The 25,447-nt window shown below is 39.1% G+C and overlaps 1 protein-coding gene across 1 annotated transcript in view; it reads left to right on the top strand.

The window, feature by feature from the left end:
• LOC134315046 (CUB and sushi domain-containing protein 1-like) overlaps positions 1–25,447 on the top strand; it is a 739,302-nt gene that overhangs the window by 562,909 nt on the left and 150,946 nt on the right. Inside the window, exon 30 of the mRNA XM_062995960.1 lies at positions 21,327–21,521. Within this exon, the coding sequence (XP_062852030.1) occupies positions 21,327–21,521 (195 nt within the window). The remainder of the gene's footprint in view (positions 1–21,326; positions 21,522–25,447) is intronic.

The following is a 25,447-nucleotide window of genomic DNA, read 5'->3' as shown; positions in this document are numbered from 1 at the left end:
CCCTCTGCTCAAGAAGGCTCATGTACAGGCCCGTCTGAAGTTTGCCAATGAACACCTGAATGATTCAGAGAAAGCTTGGGAGAATGTGATGTGGTCAGATGAGACAAAAATTGAGCTTTTTGGCATCAACTCCACTCGCCGTGTTACGGCGAAGTGTGTTACTAATGGTTTTCTTGGTGACTGTGCTCCCAGCTCCCTTGAGATCATTGACAAGCTCCTCCCGTGTAATTCTGGACTGACCTCACCTTTCTCAGAATCATTCTTACCCCACCAGGTGAGATCTTGCATGGAGCTCCAGAGTGAGGGCGATTGACTGTGATCTTGTATTTCTTCCATTTTCGAATGATCGCACCAACAGTGGTCTCTTTCTCACCAAGCTTCTTGCTGATGGTCTTGTAGCCCATTCCAGCCTTGTGCAGGTCTACAATCTTGTCCCTGACGTCCTTTGATAGCTCTTTGGTCTTGTCCATGGTGGTCGAGAGATTTGAATGGAAGAAACTGATTCTGTGACAGGTGTCTTTTATACAGGGCACATAACCGGTCTGTGGGGGTCAGAATTCTTGCTGGTTGGTAGGGGATCAGATACTTATTTCCCTTAATTAAATACAAATTAATTTATAACTTTTATTTAATGTTTTTTTTTCTGGATTTTTTGTTGATATTCTGTCTCTCTCTGTTAAAATAAACCTTCCATAAAAAGTACAGACTGTTCAAGTCTTTGTAAGGGGGTAAACTTACAAAATCAGCAGGGGATCAAATACTTACTGACTGTAGTCCATGTGTTTCTCTGCATGCTTTGTTAGCCCCCTTTCATGCTGTTCTTCAATGGTAATGACCACCACAGGACCACTATAGAGCAGGTATTATTTGGGTGGTGGATCATTCTCAGCAATGCAGTGACACTGACATGGTGGTGGTGTGTTAGTGTGTGTTGTGTTGGTATGAGTGGATAAAACACAGCAATGCCAATGTAGTTTTTTAACACCTCACTGTCACTGCTGGACTGAGAATAGTCCACCAACCAAAAATATCCAACCAACAGCGCCCCATGGGCAGCGTCCTATGACCACTGATGAAGGTCTCGAAGATGAGCAATAGATGAGCAATGCGATCGCCTCTGACTTTACATCTACCTCTCTCTCTCTCTCTCTCTCTCTCTCTCTCTATATATATATATATATATATATATATATATATATACTGTATATATATATACAGTATATATATATATATATATATTAGGGCTGTCAAACGATTACATTTTTTAATTGCGATTAATCTCAGAATTTCATATAGTTAATCGCGATTAATCGCATTAAAAAAAATCTGTGTAAATGTTATAGAAAACAAGGATTTTTAAGTGAAATGTTACAATTAAAATGGTGAACACATTTTATGCTAAATGTACTTATGTTAAAAACTGCTGGGACAAGAGAAAACTGTAAGGGAGTTTTATTCACTCACATACTAGGCAGTAAATGTCAGATTGTAGGTTAGAATTTCTCCATCAGCAAACACTGTAGATCAGCGGTGCGTTAGGTGGGATAAGGTGTAGTTATTGTATCAGACTTGTCTGTGGTTGTATCGTGACGATGGTTTGATGGACGTTTCTACACGAAGTGAGTGTGTTTTGACCCTTTGGGGCTTCCATAGTTCATGAACTAACGTGCTCGACTCAGCTTTCCGGTATTCGGTACAGAAGAAGAAGTTAATTAAGTGTAATAAAGTGTTCTGCTCCCGACAACTTGTGAATATAGCGTGTATTTATTTCTTTATTATGCAAGTACATCACTACCACGATCGGTTACATTATGTTAACAAACCGCAAATGAAAAACGGTGGCAAGTCCGACATTAAAACGTTTGTTCTACCAGTCAAGTGTCAACATGAACTAGAATTTGCGTTAATGGCACTAATTTTTTTAATCGCGTTAAATTGAGGTCGCGTTAATGCGTTATTATCGCGTTAACTTCGACAGCCCTAATATATATACAGTATATATATATACAGTATATATATATATATATATATATAGTTATATATATATATATATATATATATATATATATATTCATAGTGAAACAATTATTAATACATATTACTATTTTTATTATTAATAATAATAATATTTGCAGTTTAATTTTCGTTCTACTGTGAGAACAATATTAATTTACACTAGAAGTATATTCATATTCCAAGAATACTGCTACAACAGAATGATACCGGATGTGTACATGGTGTACATGATAAGAAGTGCGTCAATTGCATTGTATGACGTCCAAAACCCAGTTCTAGCTGTTTTAGACCATTTCCTATGTTCTAGCTAAGAAATCTCTGTTAACGGTGGAATCTTCCACTGTCCTAGGTCACCAACAGAGTTTTTCCACCACGATATCTAAATAGTGTGAGATAAAAAGCTTTGGGCGCCCAGGTGGCGCAGCAGGATATTCCGCTAGCACACCAGCGCTGAGATTCTGCGGGCGTAATTGACAGTGCCTGCAGCAGACACAGATTCGTGTGTAAAGAGAGATTGTGATGTCAAGTACCAATATTGGATTAAAAGACTTAGCTTGCAGTCGACTTTCCAATTCATCTCAAAGCTTTTCAGTGAGGTTAAGGTTAGTGCTCTGTGAGTTCCACTGGAGATTCTCTATGTCAAATCATGTTTTATGTGCTTCAAGGACTTTGGGCACAAAGTCATTCTGGAATGTAAAGGGGACTGTTGCCAAAACTTTTAAGCATATAATTGATTTTATACATCTGTTAGCAAAGGCTGTGGCTAAAACACCCAAACCATAATGGGCCAGTGATAGCTCAGTGGTTAAGGTTGCCGGTTCAAGCCCCGCCACCACCAAGTTGCCACTGTTGGGTCCCTGAGTAAGGCCCTTAACCCTCAATTGCTCATTGTGTAAGTCGCTTTGGATAAAAGCGTCTGCTAAATGCTGAAAATGTAAATGTAAATATAGTGTAGATTACATACAGTATAGCATCAAAAAGCGTTTTGGTAAGGACCGCTGAGATGGCGCAGCAGTAAAATACGCTAGCGCACCAGCACTGAGATTTCAAATACATTGTATCAGCTGCGATTTCTCTAAGACTGCAAGAGAAGCTCAGCTTCCCCTAAAATGGCAAAAATTAAATGGTCAAATATGTACAGTTGTGTTAACATTTCATTGACTACAAATGCGTTAGAACACGTTTATCTCGAAGACGAGTTCGTTCAGAATCAGCTACTTATCACAAATCAACTGACTCGATTTTGTTAACTCCCGTAGCGTCAATGCATTTGCCCGTAGAAGCTGAGCGTCTATTCACTTCAATGGGACTGCATGGAACGGTTTTTTTCATTGCTTCGAAACTCGCTGGTCATTGGATAAATGCCACGATTTTGTCCCGCCCCCGGACGCTGAGCGTCTCTGGGGGTGAATGGAGCTGTGGTCTGGACGCTGAGCTTCTGCAAGATGATTGGAGGATCAGTCGAAAGGCTGAATCCCATTTTGATTGACAGCTATTTTGAGATCTACACGTCACTTAATCACTGGGAGCTTCAGTCCCATCGCAGATTTTGCGAGTGAAGTTGAAAGACAAACTGCAACCCATTTCTTGGTAGTTGCTTGATGAAATTACTTGACCATTTCCATTGTTCATTGTGTAAATAAAACACACTCATAGTATTTGTTTCAGGACACTGGTCAAGTCCCTGGAAAAGACGCCTACTTGGTACAATAGGATCACAGGCCATTTTCTTGAGAAGGAACGAAGGGCAGAATTTATGTGTAAATAAATTGACAAATTTTATGATGTAAGCCGACAATGAGCTTCCCCTCTTTGAAAGACCAGCAGCCGCCACTGCATTGTATCGAATCTCAGCTCTGACATCTGGCTGGGCTGGGCTGGGCGGGTACATAAACAACGATTGGCTGTTGTTCAGGGTTTCACATAACTGGTGCAATTACGACCTCTGCTGGCTGATTAATTGCGCCTTCGCAGAGTTGGGTAATAATGCTGATTAGGGTGTAGCTGTCGTGCACAGGGCTGATCCACATATAAACTCGCCTCGTGCAGGTGAACAAATGCAGTCGGTACTGTACACATGTTGGAGGGGGCGTGTGTCAGTTGCGAAGCTCCTCAGTCAGCAGTGGAGGTTTGTATCGGTAGAGGTGAAGCGTAACGCAATCAGGGTAATTGGATATGACTAGGGAGAAAATTGGGGGCGGGGAAATCAGAGAAAAAGAGGAAAAAAGGGTTTTGGTTAAGTATTAAAAATTAATATGTATTAATATGTCTTTCTTTTTAGTAATATTGTAGTGTTGTATTTAATATTGTAGAACACTAAAGCTAAGGTGGGAATGACATTGTGCGATAAGGGTATTGCAATTAGAATAAACATATTTATATATCTTTAATAAGGGTCTTTTTTTAGTAGTTCCTTGGACAATACCATCGATAATTTAATGGTTTTAAATTATACCTTCAGGGCTACTTTAATTAAAGGCCTGGTTCTAGGAGCATTGACCAGTCTGGTGTAGCGGAATAGAAAAAAAAGGTCACTTCCTCAGCTTACAAATGTAGGTGCTTTATTGTGGTGATTTACTAAACAGGTGTAGCTTAGTTCTGTTTAGTTCTTTCTCTGTGACACCTTATTTTACCTGATGTGATCAATAAAACTAATGCATGCTTGGGCAATCAGGTTAGATTAAATGTTGAATAGATAGCAATGGAAGTAGTGCCCCTGTTTTATATTCTTGGAGTAAACTGCAATCCGTAATGAGTTTCATTTTTCTTATTATTAAAATCTGTTTCTAAATGTGTTGTCTTTGATTATGTTGATCATTAGATGAGTAATGGATACTGTATCAGGTACGGCTCCTTGGAAAAGTATCCACCCTGAACCCTTTTTCCTCCCATATACATTATCTTCACAAGCCAATACTTGTAATATTGGGCACTTTCATTTCTAAAGCATACACATGTGAATCAGACATGATTTCTCATTAAGAACTTGGGAACTTGTCAAAAATGAAATAGCTGACATCTGGTTATAAAAATCATTGTGATTGTTTACATGATGCTGCAATAATGGTGCAAAAATGGTACATAAATACTTTTCACAAAGTTCTGATGGGAGCTAGGCAGAAAGTGGTTGTGTACAGTAATTAATGTCGTTTAGATATGTGTTAGGGTTAAAACAATTATGCAGACCTGGCCCCTTAGGGACTGTTTTGGCAGTATTCTATGGGTCAATGTTTTGACCTAAAGATTTTTTCTCTGGCAAATGAAACACATTTATTTTTTACTGTATTTTATTTATTTATTTATTTTAGATAATTTGACAGTAAAATAATTGGTGCACACTCACTCACTCACTGTCTTAACCGCTTATCCAGTTAAGGTTGTGGGAGGGTTGGTGGTTAGTGGAGCCTATCCCAGCTTTTCAATGGGCGCAAGGCACACAGTAACACCCTGGACGGGGCGCCAGTCCATTGCAGGGCAGACACACACACACAAACGCACACACATTAACCTATAGGGCAATTCAGTGTCTCCAATTAAACTAACTGCATGTTTTTGGACTGTGGGAGGAAACCGGAGCTCCTGGAGGAAACCCACGCAGACACAGGGAGAACATGCAAACTCCGCACAGAAAGGACCCGGACCGCCCCGCCTGGGGATCGAACCCAGGACCTTCTTATTTTATTATTTTATTAAAAATTTTATAAAAAATGTATGTATTATTAAAAATAAAAAGCCTTATTAAAATAAAAAAAATATTTTATTATTTTAATAAAAATTTTATTACAAATTGATGTATTATTAAAATAAAAAGCCTTATTAAAATAAAATAAAAAACATTTTATAAAAAATTGTATTAAACATTTTTGTATTATTAAAATAAAAAGTTTTACTAAAGTAAAAAACAATATTATTTTGTAAAAAAATTTATTAAAAATGTATGTATTATTAAAATAAAAAGCCTTATTAAAATAAAAAAAATATTTTATTATTTTATAAAAATTGTACTACAAATTTATGTATTATTAAAATTATTGTGTAATGTAGTGAACTGAGCACTTTTCCAAAACACTGTAAAGTGAAACAATGTTTTGCTTTACCTGAGGATATTAATATTAATATGTCATATGTATGGATGGTGTTATCCATCCTATCGTAGCTGTGCTTTCTATTTAGAATAATCATTAATAAGGAAGAAAGTGATACTTATAGAATTCATAGACTGCTTTTAAAAGCCCAAGTTTCATTTCATTTGATACGCTAACAGTCACTAATAGTAACATTACATAAACTAATATACATAATTTAAATGTCATTTTATTAATATTTTAACACCTCACATTTAGGTAAAGACTGCATGCATCTATCAACAGCACATTAAGTGTTTGGCAGCAACAGCCATTTTGTCATTAGCCTGGATGCTCTTAAGTGATTTTAAGCAGTGTATTAAACCAAACACTGTGCATTCATTTCCTAATATTATTAACCTTTTTACCTGAACACACACTAATTTTTTTCGGAGGCGAATTGTGTTTCTCTGTTTTTCAGGGTGCACTTATGAAATGTCAAAGCAATTCAGTGTTCACAGCACAGTCCTCCCCTAGGACGTAATGTAGCTTTTTTTCAGATGCACTAGCCTTGTGACTATGGTTGTTTTAATTTAATTTATTTAATTTATTTATTTTTTCCTTTACCTGAGCCATGGTATACTGTTTGTGTCTTTGCACATCACGTCTTTGCCAAGCCTAACAGAAGATATGTAGTCTACTCAAGGTCATCTAAATCACTCATACAAAAGCTGTAAAGGAAGGAATTCAATTATTAATTCAAATCTTATTCAATTATTCATTCTAATTTTATCTCCCCCTCACAATCCAGTTGTTTTCAATTCCTTGATTGTAATTCCTATCACTGCTCTAACCAGAAGTATCACGCACCCCCTTTGACATGCGTTCACTCACTCATGCTGCTCTGTGCATTCCCCATCTCTCCTGTGAGTGTCTCGGCTAGCCAGGAAAGGTCACAGTTGCAGCAGCAATTAGGTACACTTCTCTTAGACACAGCCAATTGTGCCTGTTTTAGTTCTCATCCGGGTCAATAGCTTAGCCAGTGTTCTACTTTGAGAGCTCAAGGTCTCAGCAGTGGAGGGCTAGGGCAGTAGATGACTGTACCACCCAGACGCGCCCCATATTCTGAATATTATTTTTTTGAAACTCGGCAACATGGCAAAGATCTGTTTCAATTTACCAAATTTTAGGATATTGTTGACAGTCGGTTTTATTTTAGGATACATATAAGATTACAATTTTATTTAGATTATTTTCAGATTGAGCTGAAAGAGAGTTCATGCATTGTAGTGGCTGTTTTTGGTCATTAGTTACAGGTATTAAATTATTATTATTATTTATTACAGGTAATAAAATGTAATTTGACAAACACATTTGAATTAAATATAACTTGACACAAACACATTTGGCTCAAAATACCGTAAGCAAAAGTCTGTAAGCAAATCCATAATTTGCTATCTGCTGTTTGTCAGTTATTAGCACTCCAAACATGCTGAATGAACAGCGCCGTTTAAAAAGATTCATTAAAAATATATATTTGTAGGCCGTTCAGGTGATGCACGCTAGCACACCAGAACTGGGATTTCGAATACATTGTATCGAATTTCAGCTGGCTGTTGTTCACAAGGTCGGATGAGCTGGACCAGGGTTTCTCATAACTGGTGCAGTTATGACCTCTGCTGGCTGACTGATGGTGCCTGCGCAGAGTTAAGGAATAATGCTGATCAGGGTGTGGCTCTCCGTGCACAGGGCTGATCCGCAAATGAACTCGCCTCATGCAGGTGAAAAGATGCAGTCGGTACTGCACAGGTGTCTGAGGGGGGCGTGTGTCAGTTGCGAGGCTTCTCAGATAAGTGGAGGGTTGTATCAGTAGATATAAGTTTTTAAATACCGTGTCCACTCACTGTCCACTCTATTAGACACTCCTACCTAGTTGGTCCACCTTGTAGATGTAAAGTCAGAGACGGTCGCTTGTCTATTGCTGTTGTTTGACTTGGTCATCTTCTAGACCTTCATCAGTGGTCACAGGACGCTGCCCACGGGGCGCTGTTGGCTGGATTTATTTTTGGTTGGTGGACTATTCTCAGTCCAGCAGTGACAGTGAGGTGTTTAAAAACGTCATCAGCATTGCTGTGTCTTATCCACTCATACCATCACAACACACACTAACACACCACCACCATGCCAGTGTCACTGCAGTGCTGAGAATCATCCACCACCCAAATAATACCTGCTCTGAAGTGGTCCTGGGAGAGTCCTGACCATTGAAGAAAAGCATGAAAGGGGGATAACAAAGCATGCAGAGCAACAGATGGACTACAGTCAGTAATTGTAGAAGTACAAAAAGCTTCTATATGGAAAATGGAGCTTATGAAAAGGACAGTGTGTAGAAACAAGGAGGTGGTCATATATATACAGTGTATCACAAAAGTGAGTACACCCCTCACATTTCTGCAGATATTTAAGTATATCTTTTCATGGGACAACACTGACAAAATGACACTTTGACACAATGAAAAGTAGTCTGTGTGCAGCTTATATAACAGTGTAAATTTATTCTTCCCTCAAAATAACTCAATATACAGCCATTAATGTCTAAACCACCGGCACCAAAAGTGAGTACACCCCTTAGTGAAAGTTCCTGAAGTGTCAATATTTTGTGTGGCCACCATTATTTCCCAGAACTGCCTTAACTCTCCTGGGCATGGAGTTTACCAGAGCTTCACAGGTTGCCACTGGAATGCTTTTCCACTCCTCCATGACGACATCACGGAGCTGGCGGATATTCGAGACTTTGCGCTCCTCCACCTTCCGCTTGAGGATGCCCCAAAGATGTTCTATTAGGTTTAGGTCTGGAGACATGCTTGGCCAGTCCATCACCTTTACCCTCAGCCTCTTCAATAAAGCAGTGGTCGTCTTAGAGGTGTGTTTGGGGTCATTATCATGCTGGAACACTGCCCTGCGACCCAGTTTCCGGAGGGAGAGGATCATGCTCTGCTTCAGTATTTCACAGTACATATTGGAGTTCATGTGTCCCTCAATGAAATGTAACTCCCCAACACCTGCTGCACTCATGCAGCCCCAGACCATGGCATTCCCACCACCATGCTTGACTGTAGGCATGACACACTTATCTTTGTACTCCTCACCTGATTGCCGCCACACATGCTTGAGACCATCTGAACCAAACAAATTAATCTTGGTCTCATCAGACCATAGGACATGGTTCCAGTAATCCATGTCCTTTGTTGACATGTCTTCAGCAAACTGTTTGCGGGCTTTCTTGTGTAGAGACTTCAGAAGAGGCTTCCTTCTGGGGTGACAGCCATGCAGACCAATTTGATGTAGTGTGCGGCGTATGGTCTGAGCACTGACAGGCTGACCCCCCACCTTTTCAATCTCTGCAGCAATGCTGACAGCACTCCTGCGCCTATCTTTCAAAGACAGCAGTTGGATGTGACGCTGAGCACGTGCACTCAGCTTCTTTGGACGACCAACGCGAGGTCTGTTCTGAGTGGACCCTGCTCTTTTAAAACGCTGGATGATCTTGGCCACTGTGCTGCAGCTCAGTTTCAGGGTGTTGGCAATCTTCTTGTAGCCTTGGCCATCTTCATGTAGCGCAACAATTCGTCTTTTAAGATCCTCAGAGAGTTCTTTGCCATGAGGTGCCATGTTGGAACTTTCAGTGACCAGTATGAGAGAGTGTGAGAGCTGTACTACTAAATTGAACACACCTGCTCCCTATGCACACCTGAGACCTAGTAACACTAATGAGTCACATGACATTTTGGAGGGAAAATGACAAGCAGTGCTCAATTTGGACATTTAGGGGTGTAGTCTCTTAGGGGTGTACTCACTTTTGTTGCCGGTGGTTTAGACATTAATGGTTGTATATTGAGTTATTTTGAGGGAAGAATAAATTTACACTGTTATATAAGCTGCACACAGACTACTTTTCATTGTGTCAAAGTGTCATTTTGTCAGTGTTGTCCCATGAAAAGATATACTTAAATATCTGCAGAAATGTGAGGGGTGTACTCACTTTTGTGATACACTGTATATATATATATATATATATACAGTGTATCACAAAAGTGAGTACACCCCTCACATTTCTGCAAATATTTCATTATATCTTTTCATGGGACAACACTATAGAAATGAAACTTGGATATAACTTAGAGTAGTCAGTGTACAGCTTGTATAGCAGTGTAGATTTACTGTCTTCTGAAAATAACTCAACACACAGCCATTAATGTCTAAATAGCTGGCAACATAAGTGAGTACACCCCACAGTGAACATGTCCAAATTGTGCCCAAATGTGTCGTTGTCTTTCCCTGGTGTCATGTGTCAAGGTCCCAGGTGTAAATGGGGAGCAGGGCTGTGAAATTTGGTGTTTTGGGTACAATTCTCTCATACTGGCCACTGGATGTTCAACATGGCACCTCATGGCAAAGAACTCTCTGAGGATGTGAGAAATAGAATTGTTGCTCTCCACAAAGATGGCCTGGGCTTTAAGAAGATTGCTAACACCCTGAAACTGAGCTACAGCATGGTGGCCAAGGTCATACAGCGGTTTTCCAGGACAGGTTCCACTCGGAACAGGCTTCGCCAGGGTCGACCAAAGAAGTTGAGTCCACGTGTTCGGCGTCATATCCAGAGGTTGGCTTTAAAAAATAGACACATGAGTGCTGCCAGCATTGCTGCAGAGGTTGACGACGTGGGAGGTCAGCCTGTCAGTACTCAGACCATACGCCGCACACTGCATCAACTCGGTCTGCATGGTCGTCATCCCAGAAGAAAGCTGACGCACAAGAAAGCCCGCAAACAGTTTGCTGAAGACAAGCAGTCCAAGAACATGGATTACTGGAATGCCCTGTGGTCTGACGAGACCAAGATAAACTTGTTTGGCTCAGATGGTGTCCAGCATGTGTGGCGGCGCCCTGGTGAGAAGTACCAAGACAACTGTATCTTGCCTACAGTCAAGCATGGTGGTGGTAGCATCATGGTCTTGGGCTGCATGAGTGTTGCTGGCACTGGGGAGCTGCAGTTCATTGAGGGAAACATGAATTTCAACATGTACTGTGACATTCTGAAACAGAGCATGATCCCCTCCCTTCGAAAACTGGGCCTCATGGCAGTTTTCCAACAGGATAATGACCCCAAACACAACCTCCAAGATGACAACTGCCTTGCTGAGGAAGCTGAAGGTAAAGGTGATGGACTAAACCCAATTGAGCACCTGTGGCGCATCCTCAAGTGGAAGATGGAGGAGTTCAAGGTGTCTAACATCCACCAGCTCCGTGATGTCATCATGGAGGAGTGGAAGAGGATTCCAGTAGCAACCTGTGCAGCTCTGGTGAATTCCATGCCCAGGAGGGTTAAGGCAGTGCTGGATAATAATGGTGGTCACACAAAATATTGACACTTTGGGCACAATTTGGACATGTTCACTGTGGGGTGTACTCACTTATGTTGCCAGCCATTTAGACATTAATGGCTGTGTGTTGAGTTATTTTCAGAAGACAGTAAATCTACACTGCTATACAAGTTGTACACTGACTACTCTAACTTATATCCAAGTTTCATGTCTATAGTGTTGTCCCATGAAAAGATATAATGAAATATTTGCAGAAATGTGAGGGGTGTACTCACTTTTGTGATACACTGTATATATATATATATATATTCTTCACCCGAAAAAGTGTGTGTGTGGTGTACTTACAGCTCAAGTAAGGTAGATAATACATCATTGATACCTTTCCTAAGGTATCTTTAGTAAGGTACCTTACTACATTGACAAGCAAGGGTACATTTTAGTCCTTTTTTATGTAAGCATATAGTTAAGGACTTTATTGTAACATCAGTTTTGATTTATCATTTATTCCAACACAGTGTGTAAAACTCTGTATTAATATGAGAAACATATCCAAAATATGACATATGCTACCCATAAATCATTCTACAAAATAGGAACATTTCTAATCCCCAGATAAAACTATTGCAATGTGTTACTGGATACCCTGTCAGTCTTTTTAAATAAGGTTCAGTTAATTTAGAATGAAGCAGCCCACTTCTTCACCAGAAAGATGAAATCAGATTATATTAGCCCGGCTGTCTATTAAGTTCCATACTGACTGCAAAGTTCCTGTTAATGACGACTAAAGCCTTAAACTGTCTTGCTGAAGCATATCTTACTGATCTCTTTATGCAGTACAGCCCTTCCTGAAGACTTTGTTCCTCTGAGGCATGCTTTCTCTTAATCCTTAGAACCACTTACAGTACTTCTCAGGCTGTGTTTTGTTTGGTTTTGTGGTTTAGTATTTCACATTATGTGCTCCAGATTTATATGTCCTTTAAAATTAGATTCAAATGTACTGCTTGTGCATGGACGTTTATGAGTCTCTCATAATAAGAAATAAGAATTTCTCTTTGCCTTAAAATAAAATTACAAATATTTCTTCTTCTTCTTCTTAGTAATAATAATATTAATAAGAAGAAGAAGAAGAATGAGAATAAACAAGAATGATGGAAATCATTATTATTATTATTATTAATAATAATTAATTATTATTAATTAATTAATTATTAATAATAATAATAATAATTATTATTATTATATTTTAGATTAATTTATTTATTTGTTCAATTATTACTAGATTTTTTTACTCTTTGCCTCAAAATTAACTTACAAACATTTTTTATTCTTCTTTTTAGTAATAATAATAATAAGAAAAAATAAGAATAATGAAAGATTATTATTTTATTATTATATTTAGAATAATTTATTTGTTTGTTTAGTCATTACTAGATTTTTTTACTCTTTGCCTCTAAATGACCTTACAAACATTTTTTCTTCTTTTTCCTCTTAGTAATAATAATAAGAATAAGAATAAAAAATAAGAATAATGAGAAATTATTATTATTATTATTGTATTTAGATTAATTTATTTATTTGTTTAATCATTACTAGATTTTTTTCACTCTTTTCTACTCTAATAATGAGTTATTATTATTATTACTATTGTTATATTTTAGATTAATTCATTCATAATTTTTTTTAATCATTATTAGATTTTTTTACTCTTTGCCTCAAAATGTACTCATAAATATTTCTTCTTCTTAGTAATGATAAATAAAACTAAAAAGTAAAAATAATGTAAATTAATATTATTATTATTGTTATTATATTTTAGAATTATTTATTTATTATAAATTTTTTAATTATCAGATTATATTTTTTATCATTTTAAATACAGTACATCACTACTGTTGACTCAAAGCTGGTAGCTGTTGCTTTGTCTGAGTAACACCATTGCTTCTAATTAAAACAAATGTTACAACCTTAATGTTGTAAAATTTTAATAAACTTTTAATGTTTGGACTCTTATTTGTGATAATTATAATAATATTTATTATTATAATCATATGTTAGATTTTTTTGTGTGTAAGTGTACATGTATAGTTCAATTGTTTTTTTTATTTTACCTACATTGATTCTTTGTTGCTTAGCTTTTTGGTGCTTAAGTGCAGTACCTACTGATTTAACACGTCATCATTTAAAAAAAATTTTTGTACTGCTTAAAGGTGAGGGACTGAGCGTGGATGGGGCTTTTTTTCCACTTATCTCACCCTAAGAATAACTCATCCTTTTGAAGTAAGAGTTAAGTGCCTACTCACCCATAATGCCATCGATGTGATGTGACATTTCTGATGGTAAACAGTGCAGCTCCTTTATGGTTCCTTTCTTTTCACAGCAGGCACAACATTTTGCCAAGCTACTGGGAAAAATATATACTGGCAAAATTACTACAATCCAAATAACAGTTTATTCTCTGGGTATGGACAGCATTTGCTAATTATGGAAACTCAGTAGTGCTGTAACTCCAATTTCAGTTCCCAATGAAGCTTTTCAAAGTGACATTTATATCACATAAATTTATTATCTCTCTGCAATTTACAATAGGGTTCTAAACTGGCCACACTACACACCGAATGCACCATTAAATCCTCCCATGTTGTAGAACCACAGGGTTATGATAGAGATAGTGTTTTACGCTGTAGCAATTTTGCCAATCGTATCTCCCACATCCTCCTAAATTCTCTGCTCTCCAAACTGTGAGTCGAGAATCAAGTGGGCTGGTAGCTGTCATCTTGTTTGGCAGCATGTCCAGGCACCACCTCCGCAGCATTTCTCCATCTATTCTTGTCCAAGATTCTGCAAGTCTGCGCATTGGTTATGCCCCCTACAGACAGGCCCTCTACATTATGCCCTAGAGCTATTTTCCCTAACTTCACCTTTCTTACACATCTCATCTATTGCCATTCTTCATTCTTTCTTTCTTCCACCCACTCTCCTAACTTTATTTGGTTACCTGTACATCTTTGCTGCCTTTATTTTTCAACTTTGTCTATTTATTTCCTCTTTCTTCTCTCGAACCTGTTTTTTTCTTCCATTTCATCAATTTTATTCAAATTGATTCCGTTTAGTTCAGTTTGATTCTGTAATTCAGCTTAAATAAATCCATTCAGTCCAATGTAAATGCACCAATAACCAGAAATGGGTGCAAAACACACTATATACAGTGCCTTGCAAAAGTATTCAGCCCCCTTGAACTTTTCAACCTTTTGCCACATTTCAGGCTTTAAACATAAAGATATGAAATTGTACTTTTTTTGTGAAGAATCAACAACAAGTGGGACACAATCGTGAAGTGGAACGAAATTTATTGGATATTTTAAACTTTTTTTAGAAATAAAAAACTGAAAAGTGGGGCGTGCAATATTATTCGGCCCCCTTGCGTTAATACTTTGTAGCGCCACCTTTTGCTGCGATTACAGCTGCAAGTCGCTTGGGGTATGTCTCTATTAGTTTTGCACATCGAGATACTGAAATTTTTGCCCATTCTTAGTTGCAAAACAGGTCGAGCTCAGTGAGGTTGGATGGAGAGCGTTTGTAAACAGCAGTTTTCAGCTCTTTCCACAGATTCTCGATGGGATTCAGGTCTGGACTTTGACTTGGCCATTCTAACACCTGGATACGTTTATTTGTGAACCATTCCATTGTAGATTTTGCTTTATGTTTTGGATCATTGTCTTGTTGGAAGATAAATCACCGTCCCAGTCTCAGGTCTTTTGCAGACTGCAACAGGTTTTCTTCCAGAATGGTCCTGTATTTGGCTCCATCCATCTTCCCATCAATTTTAACCATCTTCCCTGTCCCTGCTGAAGAAAAGCAGGCCCAAACCATGATGCTGCCACCACCATGTTTGACAGTGGGGATGGTGTGTTCAGGGTGATGAGCTGTGTTGCTTTTATGCCAAACATAACGTTTTGCGTTGTGGCCAAAAAGTTCGATTTTGGTTTCATCTGACCAGAGCACCTTCTTCCACATGCTTGGTGTGTCTCCCAGGTGACTTTTTATGGATATCTTTGAGAAATGGCTTTCTTCTTGCCACTCTTCCATAAAGGCCAGATTTGTGCAGTGTACGACTGATTGTTGTCCTATGGACAGATTCTCCCACCTCAGCTGTAGATCTCTGCAGTTCATTCAGAGTGATCATGGGCCTCTTGGCTGCATCTCTGATCAGTCTTCTCCTTGTTTGAGCTGAAAGTTTAGAGGGACGGCCGGGTCTTGGTAGATTTGCAGTGGTCTGATACTCCCTTCATTTCAATATGATCGCTTGCACAGTGCTCCTTGAGATGTTTAAAGCTTGGGAAATCTTTTTGTATCCAAATTCGGCTTTAAACTTCTCCACAACAGTATCTCGGACCTGCCTGGTGTGTTCCTTGGTCTTCATGATGCTCTCTGCGCTTTAAACAGAACTCTGAGACTATCACAGAGCAGGTGCATTTATACGGAGACTTGATTACACACAGGTGGATTCTATTTATCACCATCAGTCATTTAGGTCAACATTGGATCATTCAGAGATCCTCACTGAACTTCTGGAGTGAGTTTGCTGCACTGAAAGTAAAGGGGCTGAATAATATTGCACGCCCCACTTTTCAGGTTTTTATTTCTAAAAAAAGTTTAAAATATCCAATAAATTTCGTTCCACTTCACAATTGTGTCGCACTTGTTATTGATTCTTCACAAAAAATTACAATTTCATATCTTTATGTTTAAAGCCTGAAATGTGGCAAAAGGTTGAAAAGTTCAAGGGGGCCGAATACTTTTGCAAGGCACTGTAGGTAAAAACCATAGACAAATCATTCTGAACCATGAGCTTAGCTCCTTTTTTACCTTTTCTGCACTAGATTTTAAAACATAACTTCTGGGATTTACTTTCATGTAGCCATAAAGGCATCAGAAGGTCACTTTATGCTGAATAATATTTCCTTTTTCTGGAACTAAAGGGGCCCAACACAAGCCATATCAAACAGACCCAGACCATTATTCCTCCTTCACTACTTTATCCGGCGCTATGCTAGTTTTTTCCCGGCACCTGATTTATCACTTCAGAGAATGTGTTGATCCTAGTCAGGATGAAACCTAAACCCAGAAGCTTCCGGCAAACAGTTATTTCGCCGATTTGACCCAGACAGATTGTTTGAAACTTAGTAGTGGTGATTATTGTACACACTGTGTGCTGCAACACTAGGTGGTGCCATGTCTGGTCTATTGCTGTGCCTTATTATTGCTGTGCATTATTGAGCTGATGCTGCTCCTAGATATTTCTATTTCAAACTAACAGCACATACTGTATAAAGCAGGGGTGGGCAATTAAATTTTCAAAGGGGCCACATAAGAAACTGGGACTGTTGTGGAGGGCCGGACCAATAAGGTGAACTTAATTCTGCTCAATATTCATTTTATCTCTTTATTTACATTTACATTACATTTTCAGCATTTAGCGTTGACGTCTTTATCCAAAGCGACTTACATTACAGTTACACTATACAGTCTGAGCAATTAAGGGTTATGGGACTTGCTCAAGGGCCCAAAAGCAGCAACCTGGCAGTGGAGGGCCTTGAACCAGCGACCTTGTATTTACTAGTCCAGTACCTTAAGCACTAAGCTACAACTGCCCACTCTTTATGAGAAGCAGTAAATTGTACAGTTCTAATAAGCTGTTATTGTTTAGATGTTACAATCAGAAAATTAGAAGTAGGCAGAGAAAAAACATCATTATTTTACTTTTTAAACAAATAAAAAGCAAAAAAAAGAGACAACAAATGTGAACAAATGTGCAGGTTTTTAAACTATTTTGTTTTGAGTCTAATTACCACATTTGTTTTTCAGTCCTTTGTTATTGTTGGATATTGTTTTTAAAATCACAAAGCTGGAGCTGACTGCTTCAGATCTGGATGTGTTAAACTTTATAAAAAGTATTTGTTGCTTTTGCAGTTTAGTTAGTGAAGCTTCAGGTGTGACGCTGCGCATCGTTCATGTTCTTGTATTTCTCTGTTTAGTACAGCGATTTAAAGCCTAAATTGTGATCGTTAAACAGCTTTACACCTGACTTCAGTAAATAAATACTTCGGAAGTTCATGTCTTGTTAAAAACTCCACCATCAGTCACACTCAGTTCTGTTCGCATTACGGTGAAGCTGATACACTCGCACACACGAAAACGAAACTTTTTATAGATACAGTGCCTTGCAAAAGTATTCAGCCCCCTTGAACTTTTCAACCTTTTGCCACATTTCAGGCTTCAAACATAACGATATGAAATTTTAATTTTTTGTGAAGAATCAACAACAAGTGGGACACAATCGTGAAGTAGAACGAAATTTATTGGATATTTTAAACTTTTTTTAGAAATAAAAAACTAAAAAGTGGGGCGTGCAATATTATTCGGCCCCTTTACTTTCAGTGCAGCAAACTCACTCCAGAAGTTCAGTGAGGATCTCTGAATGATCCAATGTTGACCTAAATGACTGATGGTGATAAATAGAATCCACCTGTGTGTAATCAAGTCTCCGTATAAATGCACCTGCTCTGTGATAGTCTCAGAGTTCTGTTTAAAGCGCAGAGAGCATCATGAAGACCAAGGAACACACCAGGCAGGTCCGAGATACTGTTGTGGAGAAGTTTAAAGCCGGATTTGGATACAAAAAGATTTCCCAAGCTTTAAACATCTCAAGGAGCACTGTGCAAGCGATCATATTGAAATGGAAGGAGTATCAGACCACTGCAAATCTACCAAGACCCGGCCGTCCCTCTAAACTTTCAGCTCAAACAAGGAGAAGACTGATCAGAGATGCAGCCAAGAGGCCCATGATCACTCTGAATGAACTGCAGAGATCTACAGCTGAGGTGGGAGACTCTGTCCATAGGACACAATCAGTCGTACACTGCACAAATCTGGCCTTTATGGAAGAGTGGCAAGAAGAAAGCCATTTCTCAAAGATATCCATAAAAAGTCACCTGGGAGACACACCAAACATGTGGAAGAAGGTGCTCTGGTCAGATGAAACCAAAATCGAACTTTTTGGCCACAATGCAAAACGTTATGTTTGGCGTAAAAGCAACACAGCTCATCACCCTGAACACACCATCCCCACTGTCAAACATGGTGGTGGCAGCATCATGGTTTGGGCCTGCTTTTCTTCAGCAGGGACAGGGAAGATGGTTAAAATTGATGGGAAGATGGATGGAGCCAAATACAGGACCATTCTGGAAGAAAACCTGTTGCAGTCTGCAAAAGACCTGAGACTGGGACGGAGATTTATCTTCCAACAAGACAATGATCCAAAACATAAAGCAAAATCTACAATGGAATGGTTCACAAATAAACGTATCCAGGTGTTAGAATGGCCAAGTCAAAGTCCAGACCTGAATCCCATCGAGAATCTGTGGAAAGAGCTGAAAACTGCTGTTCACAAACGCTCTCCATCCAACCTCACTGAGCTCGACCTGTTTTGCAAGGAAGAATGGGCAAAAATTTCTGTCTCTCGATGTGCAAAACTGATAGAGACATACCCCAAGCGACTTGCAGCTGTAATCGCAGCAAAAGGTGGCGCTACAAAGTATTAACGCAAGGGGGCTGAATAATATTGCACGCCCCACTTTTCAGTTTTTTATTTCTAAAAAAAGTTTAAAATATCCAATAAATTTCGTTCCACTTCACGATTGTGTCCCACTTGTTGTTGATTCTTCACAAAAAAAGTACAATTTCATATCGTTATGTTTGAAGGCTGAAATGTGGCAAAAGGTTGAAAAGTTTAAGGGGGCTGAATACTTTTGCAAGGCACTGTAGATAGATATTTAAAGACACAGCGCTCCCGTCAAAATCAATCCTGTTGTATTACATGTTTGATGTACATTTATTTACATCTAATTTTTAATTGCCTTGAACCTCATGCGGGCCGGTTAGGGATGTCTCGCGGGCCGGATGTGGCCCGCGGGCCGTACAATGCCCAGGTCTGGTATAAAGAGTAGGGCTTTAGGCTATCAAATGAAAAATTGAGAGTTTGAATCTAGCTCTGCCATGCAGCCACTGTTGGACCCTTGAGCAAGGCAATTAACACTCTCTGCTCCAGGGGTGCCGTACAATGGCTGACCCTGCACTCTGACCCCAGCTTCCAAACAAGCTGGAATATGCGGGAAAAAAAAAGAATTTAATATTGTGTACATTTGTATACACCGATCAGTCATAACATTAAAACCACCTCCTTGTTTCTACACACATTGTCCATTTTATCAGCTCCACTTACCATATAGGAGCACTTTGTAGTTCTACAATTACTGACTGTAGTCCATCTATTTCTTTACATACCTTTTTAACCTGATTTCACCCTGTTCTTTAATGGTAAGGACCCCCACAGAGCAGGTATTATGTAGGTGCTGAATCATTCTCAGCAATGCAGTGACAATGACATGGTGGTGGTGTGTTAGTGTGTGTTGTGCTGGTAGTTTTAAAATGCCGTGTCCACTTATTGTCCACTTTATTAGACACTCCTACCTAGTTGGTCCACCTTGTAGATGTAAAGTCAGAGCTAATCGCTCATCTATTGCTGCTGTTTGAGTTGGTCATCTTCTAGACCTTCATCAGTGGTCACAGGACGCTGCCCACGGGCGCTGTTGGCTGGATATTTTTGGTTGGTGGACTATTGTTAGTTCAGCATTGACAGTGAGGTGTTTAAAAACTCCATCAGCCTTGCTGTGTCTTATTCACTCATACCAGCACAACACACACTTACACACCACCACCATGTCAGTGTCACTGCAGTGCTGAGAATTATCCACCACCTAAATAATGCCTACTCTTTGTGGTACTGAGAGTCCTGACCATTAAAGAACAGCATGAAAGGGGATAACAAAGCATGCAGAGAAACAGATGGACTACAGTCAGTAATTGTAGAACTACAAAGTGTTCCTGGTTTTAATGTTATGGGTGATCAGTGTAGTTGACCTAGTCAGCTCTAGCAAGAAAAAAATATAATGATCATGTCAGGTCACTGAACTCAGTGTGACCTTTTTAAATGCCAAAGGTGGGGCACAGTGGCTCAGTGGGTAGCACTTACACCTCACAGCAAGAAGGTCTTGGGTTCAATCATGCTGAGGGTCTTTTCTGTGCAGAGTTTGCATGTCTGCGTGGGTTTCCTCCGAGAGCTCCGGTTTTCTCCCACAGTCCAAAACATGCAAGTAAGGTGAATTGGAGATATGAAATTGTCCATGACTGTGTTTCAATGAGTAACTATCGTTTCTGTCGTGAATATAACCAGTGTGTAAAACATGATGTTAAAATCCTAATAAATAAATAAATTAAATGCCAATGTGACTGAGAAAATGAAATGGTCACATCATAAAAGTTAGGACAGGAACATGTCAGATTTGACTGCTTATCTAGGGGTAACCAAGCCTCTTCTAAGGATCTGTTGGTTATAGAAAAATCATGTTTAAATTCACATGTTCGAATAGACTGGTCACAGAGCTTAATATTTCCTCATTATTATGCTTCAGTATGCTCCCTTTCTTCTATTCTTTCTTTTTCTTAACACCACCAACACTGATCTACACTGATGCTGATATTAGTGTGTCGCACCTCACATGCATTCAATCTAATGTCTCTTCGACTTCAAATAAATGACAGATATTAGTGCCATAGCTTTTTATGTGTTTACTTCACATGCCAAGAAAAGCAGAAACAAGTAGAGTGAGAGTGATATGCTTTGAATTATTACTTTGCTGTGAGTGACTTTGGTGGATCACACCAACCCCCCTTTGTCTGTAAAATCCGACCCCGTGAGTGTGATTATTTATCTGTCTGTTCTGTTCTTTTCTCATTTGCATTGTAGAAAAACCAAGGGAAGCATGCTTCGACCCTGGAAGCATCATGAATGGTTCTCGGCTTGGATTGGACTACAAACTTGGGTCCACAGTGACATATGAGTGTGACTCCGGATATAACACTGTGGGTCCAGCTACTCTAACCTGCATTATTGGAGCTGATGGGAAACCTGTGTGGGATAAACCTCTCCCCACATGTAAAGGTAGGAGTTTGGTTTGTTTGCTGAACAAGCTGGTTTAACAGACAAGAACTGACTGATACTGATTCAGCTTCAGCCTCGGGTACAGCTGGATGTGGGAAAACCATTTGTGGCAGTTGTAGATGTTTGAAATGAGTATCGACCAATTAGTTTTACAACCCCAAATCAGAAAAAGTTGGGACAGTATGAAAAATGCTAATAAAATAAAAATGCAGTGTTCCTTACATTTACTTTGACTTTTATTTGATTGCAGACAGTCTGAACCCAAGATATTTGAAGTTTTGTCTGCTCAACTTCACTTCATTTGTTAATATACCTCCATTCCTGCATTTCAGGCCTGCAACACATTCCAAAAAAGTTGGGACGGGGGCAATTTAAGGCTAGTAACGATGTGAAAAACCTAAATAATAATGTGATTCCAAACAGGTGATGTCAACAGGTCATCAATCATGGTTTGGTACAAAAGCAGCATCTAGGAATGGCTGAGTCTTTGGTGAGCAAAGATGATCAGAGGATCTCCAGTTTGTCAAGAAATGCATGAGAAAATGGTTGAAATGTTTAAAAACAATGTACCTCAAGGAAAGATTGGAAGGGATTTGCATATTTATCCCCCTACAGTGCATAATATCATTAAAGGATTCAAGGAATTGGGATGATTTTTAATGCGTAAAGGCCAAGGGCCAAAATGCCTGCAGTCCTGATCTGCCCCCAATAGAGAGTGTGTGGAGAATTTTGAAACGAAAAAATGCGACAACAACGACCCCGTACTGTTACACAAAATCACTTGGTATCCTTGGTGCCAAAACATTTTAAGTGTGGTGAAAAGAAAACATTTCTTACATTTACCGTCCCAACTTTTTTTGGAATGTGTTGCAGGCCTGAAATGCAGGAATGGATGTTTATTAATAAATTAAATGAAGTTGAGCAGACAAAACATGAAATATCTTAGATTCATCCTGTCTGCAATCAAATAAAAGTCAAAGTCAATGTAAGAAACTCTGTGTTTTTTATTATTTGCATTTTCCATGCTGTCCCAACTTTTTTTTGATTTGGGGTTGTAGATCATGAGCATATTCTTTTTCCACAGTGTGCCCCTTCCCTCACTTTCAGAACATGTGTGGTTCCTATATGATTTTTCTTGCACATTCCAATATGACATTTCCATTCCTATTGCTGATTTGCTTGCACCCTGTGGTATGGCCTTATTGAATTGTGGATTGTGATATCTTCACCCCGGCCTTGTGAAGCTGTCGGTGATGTCAGTGACTGTCATCTTTGGTTTTTCCTTTACAGATCTCACAGTGTTTCTTTTATTCACGGCTCTTGTATTCCAGGGAATACGAGAAATACAAGCCCTATATATGGAGACTATTAAAACCACCAGCTTTAGTCTGATCCAAATCACTTGTCGTTAGAAGTCAATGCTGCAAAGTAGCATTAAAGAATTTACTGCACCACCAAATTAATAATCCAATAAACTGACAAAACTGTCATGACTTCTAAGAGCATATAAAATACCTCAACTGCTCCAGACCTTTTCTGTTTTACTATTGTGGGTTTTCAACATCTTACTAGTCTGATTTTATTTAGTGGTTTAGTGAGGTATAATGAAAATAATTGACTGCTGCTGATGTGATTAACCTGTCTGCCATCCTGAGAATCTGACAGTGCCATCCTTAACAAAAAAACAGTATTCATTAAAAGGGCTTAGTCAAAGTCCTGAAAGTTCATTGACTAAGCTCTTTGTTTAACGCATTTTCCTGCCCTCTTCCTGTGCCAAAAGGCAGACAGTATTTATTGGCTTCAGATAACGCATCCATTAGCTTTCTCAGCAGGAGATGGAGGCAGTGGCCTCACAGTCCAGGGCTGAACTCTTTTGTGCTTCTATTGACAAATGAAGAAGCACAAGTGGTGACAAGTGACACTCACCTTCACTCTCTGTCTCCCTTTCTTGGTTTCAGACATTATCTCCTCCGTCTTTTCTTTCCCCATTGCTCTCGCTCTGTACACTGCCAGGTCTGGCCTTTCTCTACTAAACAGTCTTACCTCTGTTACTGAATGGCTCTCTCGTTCTGTTTCGCACTGGAGAGCTTCTCTCAAGCGGCGGTTCTGTATGACAGAGCAGCCGTCAGCTCAACTTTCTGCAAAGCACACACTCACTGACACACACACACACACACACTTTCATAAAATGAGAGAGCACTGTTAATCCAAAGATATGACAGATCTACAGATGGGTGGCAAATTAAAGGACACCGCGACCTGCCAGAGGAACTTAAATGTGATTCTGCATAGATTTTACAAATCTCTGGATCTGAAATGGAATAAATTTATTCTGCCAAAAATAGTTCCTGAACTGAGGTTGAGATGATAGTGGTGCAGAGAGCTGTTTATTCACCTTTACCTACCGCTTTATCCGATTTCTGATTAGATGGAAATAACACCACCTGGAAAAAATGGGTACATACACGTGGAATACACACTGGACCGGATGTGTCTCAAAGGGCATCACACACTCAACTTTTTACTTACTCTCTTATACCAAGATGTAATTAAGTATCCAGCTCATTTCATGTTTTTTGGAAAGTAAGGATGAAGGCAAGGATGGCAAGGATGAACCTTAGGTCTCCCAGATTCTAGTTCCCGCCAGAGCCAACACTATCTGCTATGCAACTGCATCATTCAATGATATAAATGCTCTACTATGTTTATTTATTGAGTTGTCCTAATGAATTCCTATTTAGAAGAACAAATTGTCCCAAAGCATACTTTCAAAATGCCCTTTGCAGGACCCTTATTAGCTGCATCTGAAATTGCATACTTCCATACTCAATAGTACGCAAAAGCAGTACGCGAGAGCGGTTAGTATACATAGTATACATAAAGAGGTACGCGAGTGCCCGGATGACCTACTTTTTGGGCAGCCATGTTTGAGTATGCAAACGATGCACACTTTCGGTCCGCTAATGTATCCCATAATTCAACTGGAGCTGCGTAGGCGTTCCAAGCGGAAGAAGAAACAAGAAAAATGGTGGAAAATAGATAGTCCTCTGTTTACAAGTGTAAGTAAGATAAAATAAAAATGTTATTATTGCGTACAACCCTAAATAATGTAGTGATTAGCGATAAATATCCAAAATGTTGCCGAGTGGGGCTTGTAATGAGCATGCGGTCTGTAACTATGGTGATATTACGTCATCACGTCCTCACGTCATCACTTGATGTTGGTAAGATGCCGTACGTAGTACGTAGTGCATACTGCACACTTCTGTACTGAAAGCGCGTCCTTCTTTACCGGCAGAGCGGTTCGTACTTCCTCGAATCTAGTACGTACTCTGTAAGTATGCGATTTCGGATGCAGCTTTTGTATGGATCAAGCATTCAAGCCTGTTCCATTTTCTTGGTGCATGCAGCTTGCACACAGTTTACGAACATGGTAACTTCTCTGTAGACCAGTGCTTTTTAGTACTGGACCTACTATGGTCTTTGAGGGTCAGCAGGTCCTGCAAAGCATTTTTATACGAGGGTTCTTCAAAAAGTTTCTGCACTTTTATTTAACTCTGTTTATTAAGAATTTCAAAAACAAATGACATCACTTTTCTACATAGTCACGTTCCTTTATGATGCATTGTTCCCATTGTTGTACCATTTTAATGCCATCAGCAAAAGTTTTTTTGGTTGAGCGTGTAGCCACTGATGCATCACTGCTTTTTACATCATCACCACATGAAAATCTTCCAAAAAGTCCAAAAAGTGGAAATCAGATGGCATTAAATCCGGACTATAAGCTCTCTCTCAGTCTCTCAGACATGACCGATTACTACTCCTCCCACTCTCACTGTTTCCAATTAAAATAAAAGTGCGGAAACTTTGTGAAGATCCCTCTTACGTAGTTTTGCGTAACTATATCACCCACTTCTATTTACCTG

The sequence above is a fragment of the Trichomycterus rosablanca genome, chromosome 5, assembly GCF_030014385.1.
Source record: "Trichomycterus rosablanca isolate fTriRos1 chromosome 5, fTriRos1.hap1, whole genome shotgun sequence".
Lineage (NCBI taxonomy): Eukaryota > Metazoa > Chordata > Actinopteri > Siluriformes > Trichomycteridae > Trichomycterus > Trichomycterus rosablanca.
This window is presented reverse-complemented; position numbering and strand designations above follow the sequence as displayed.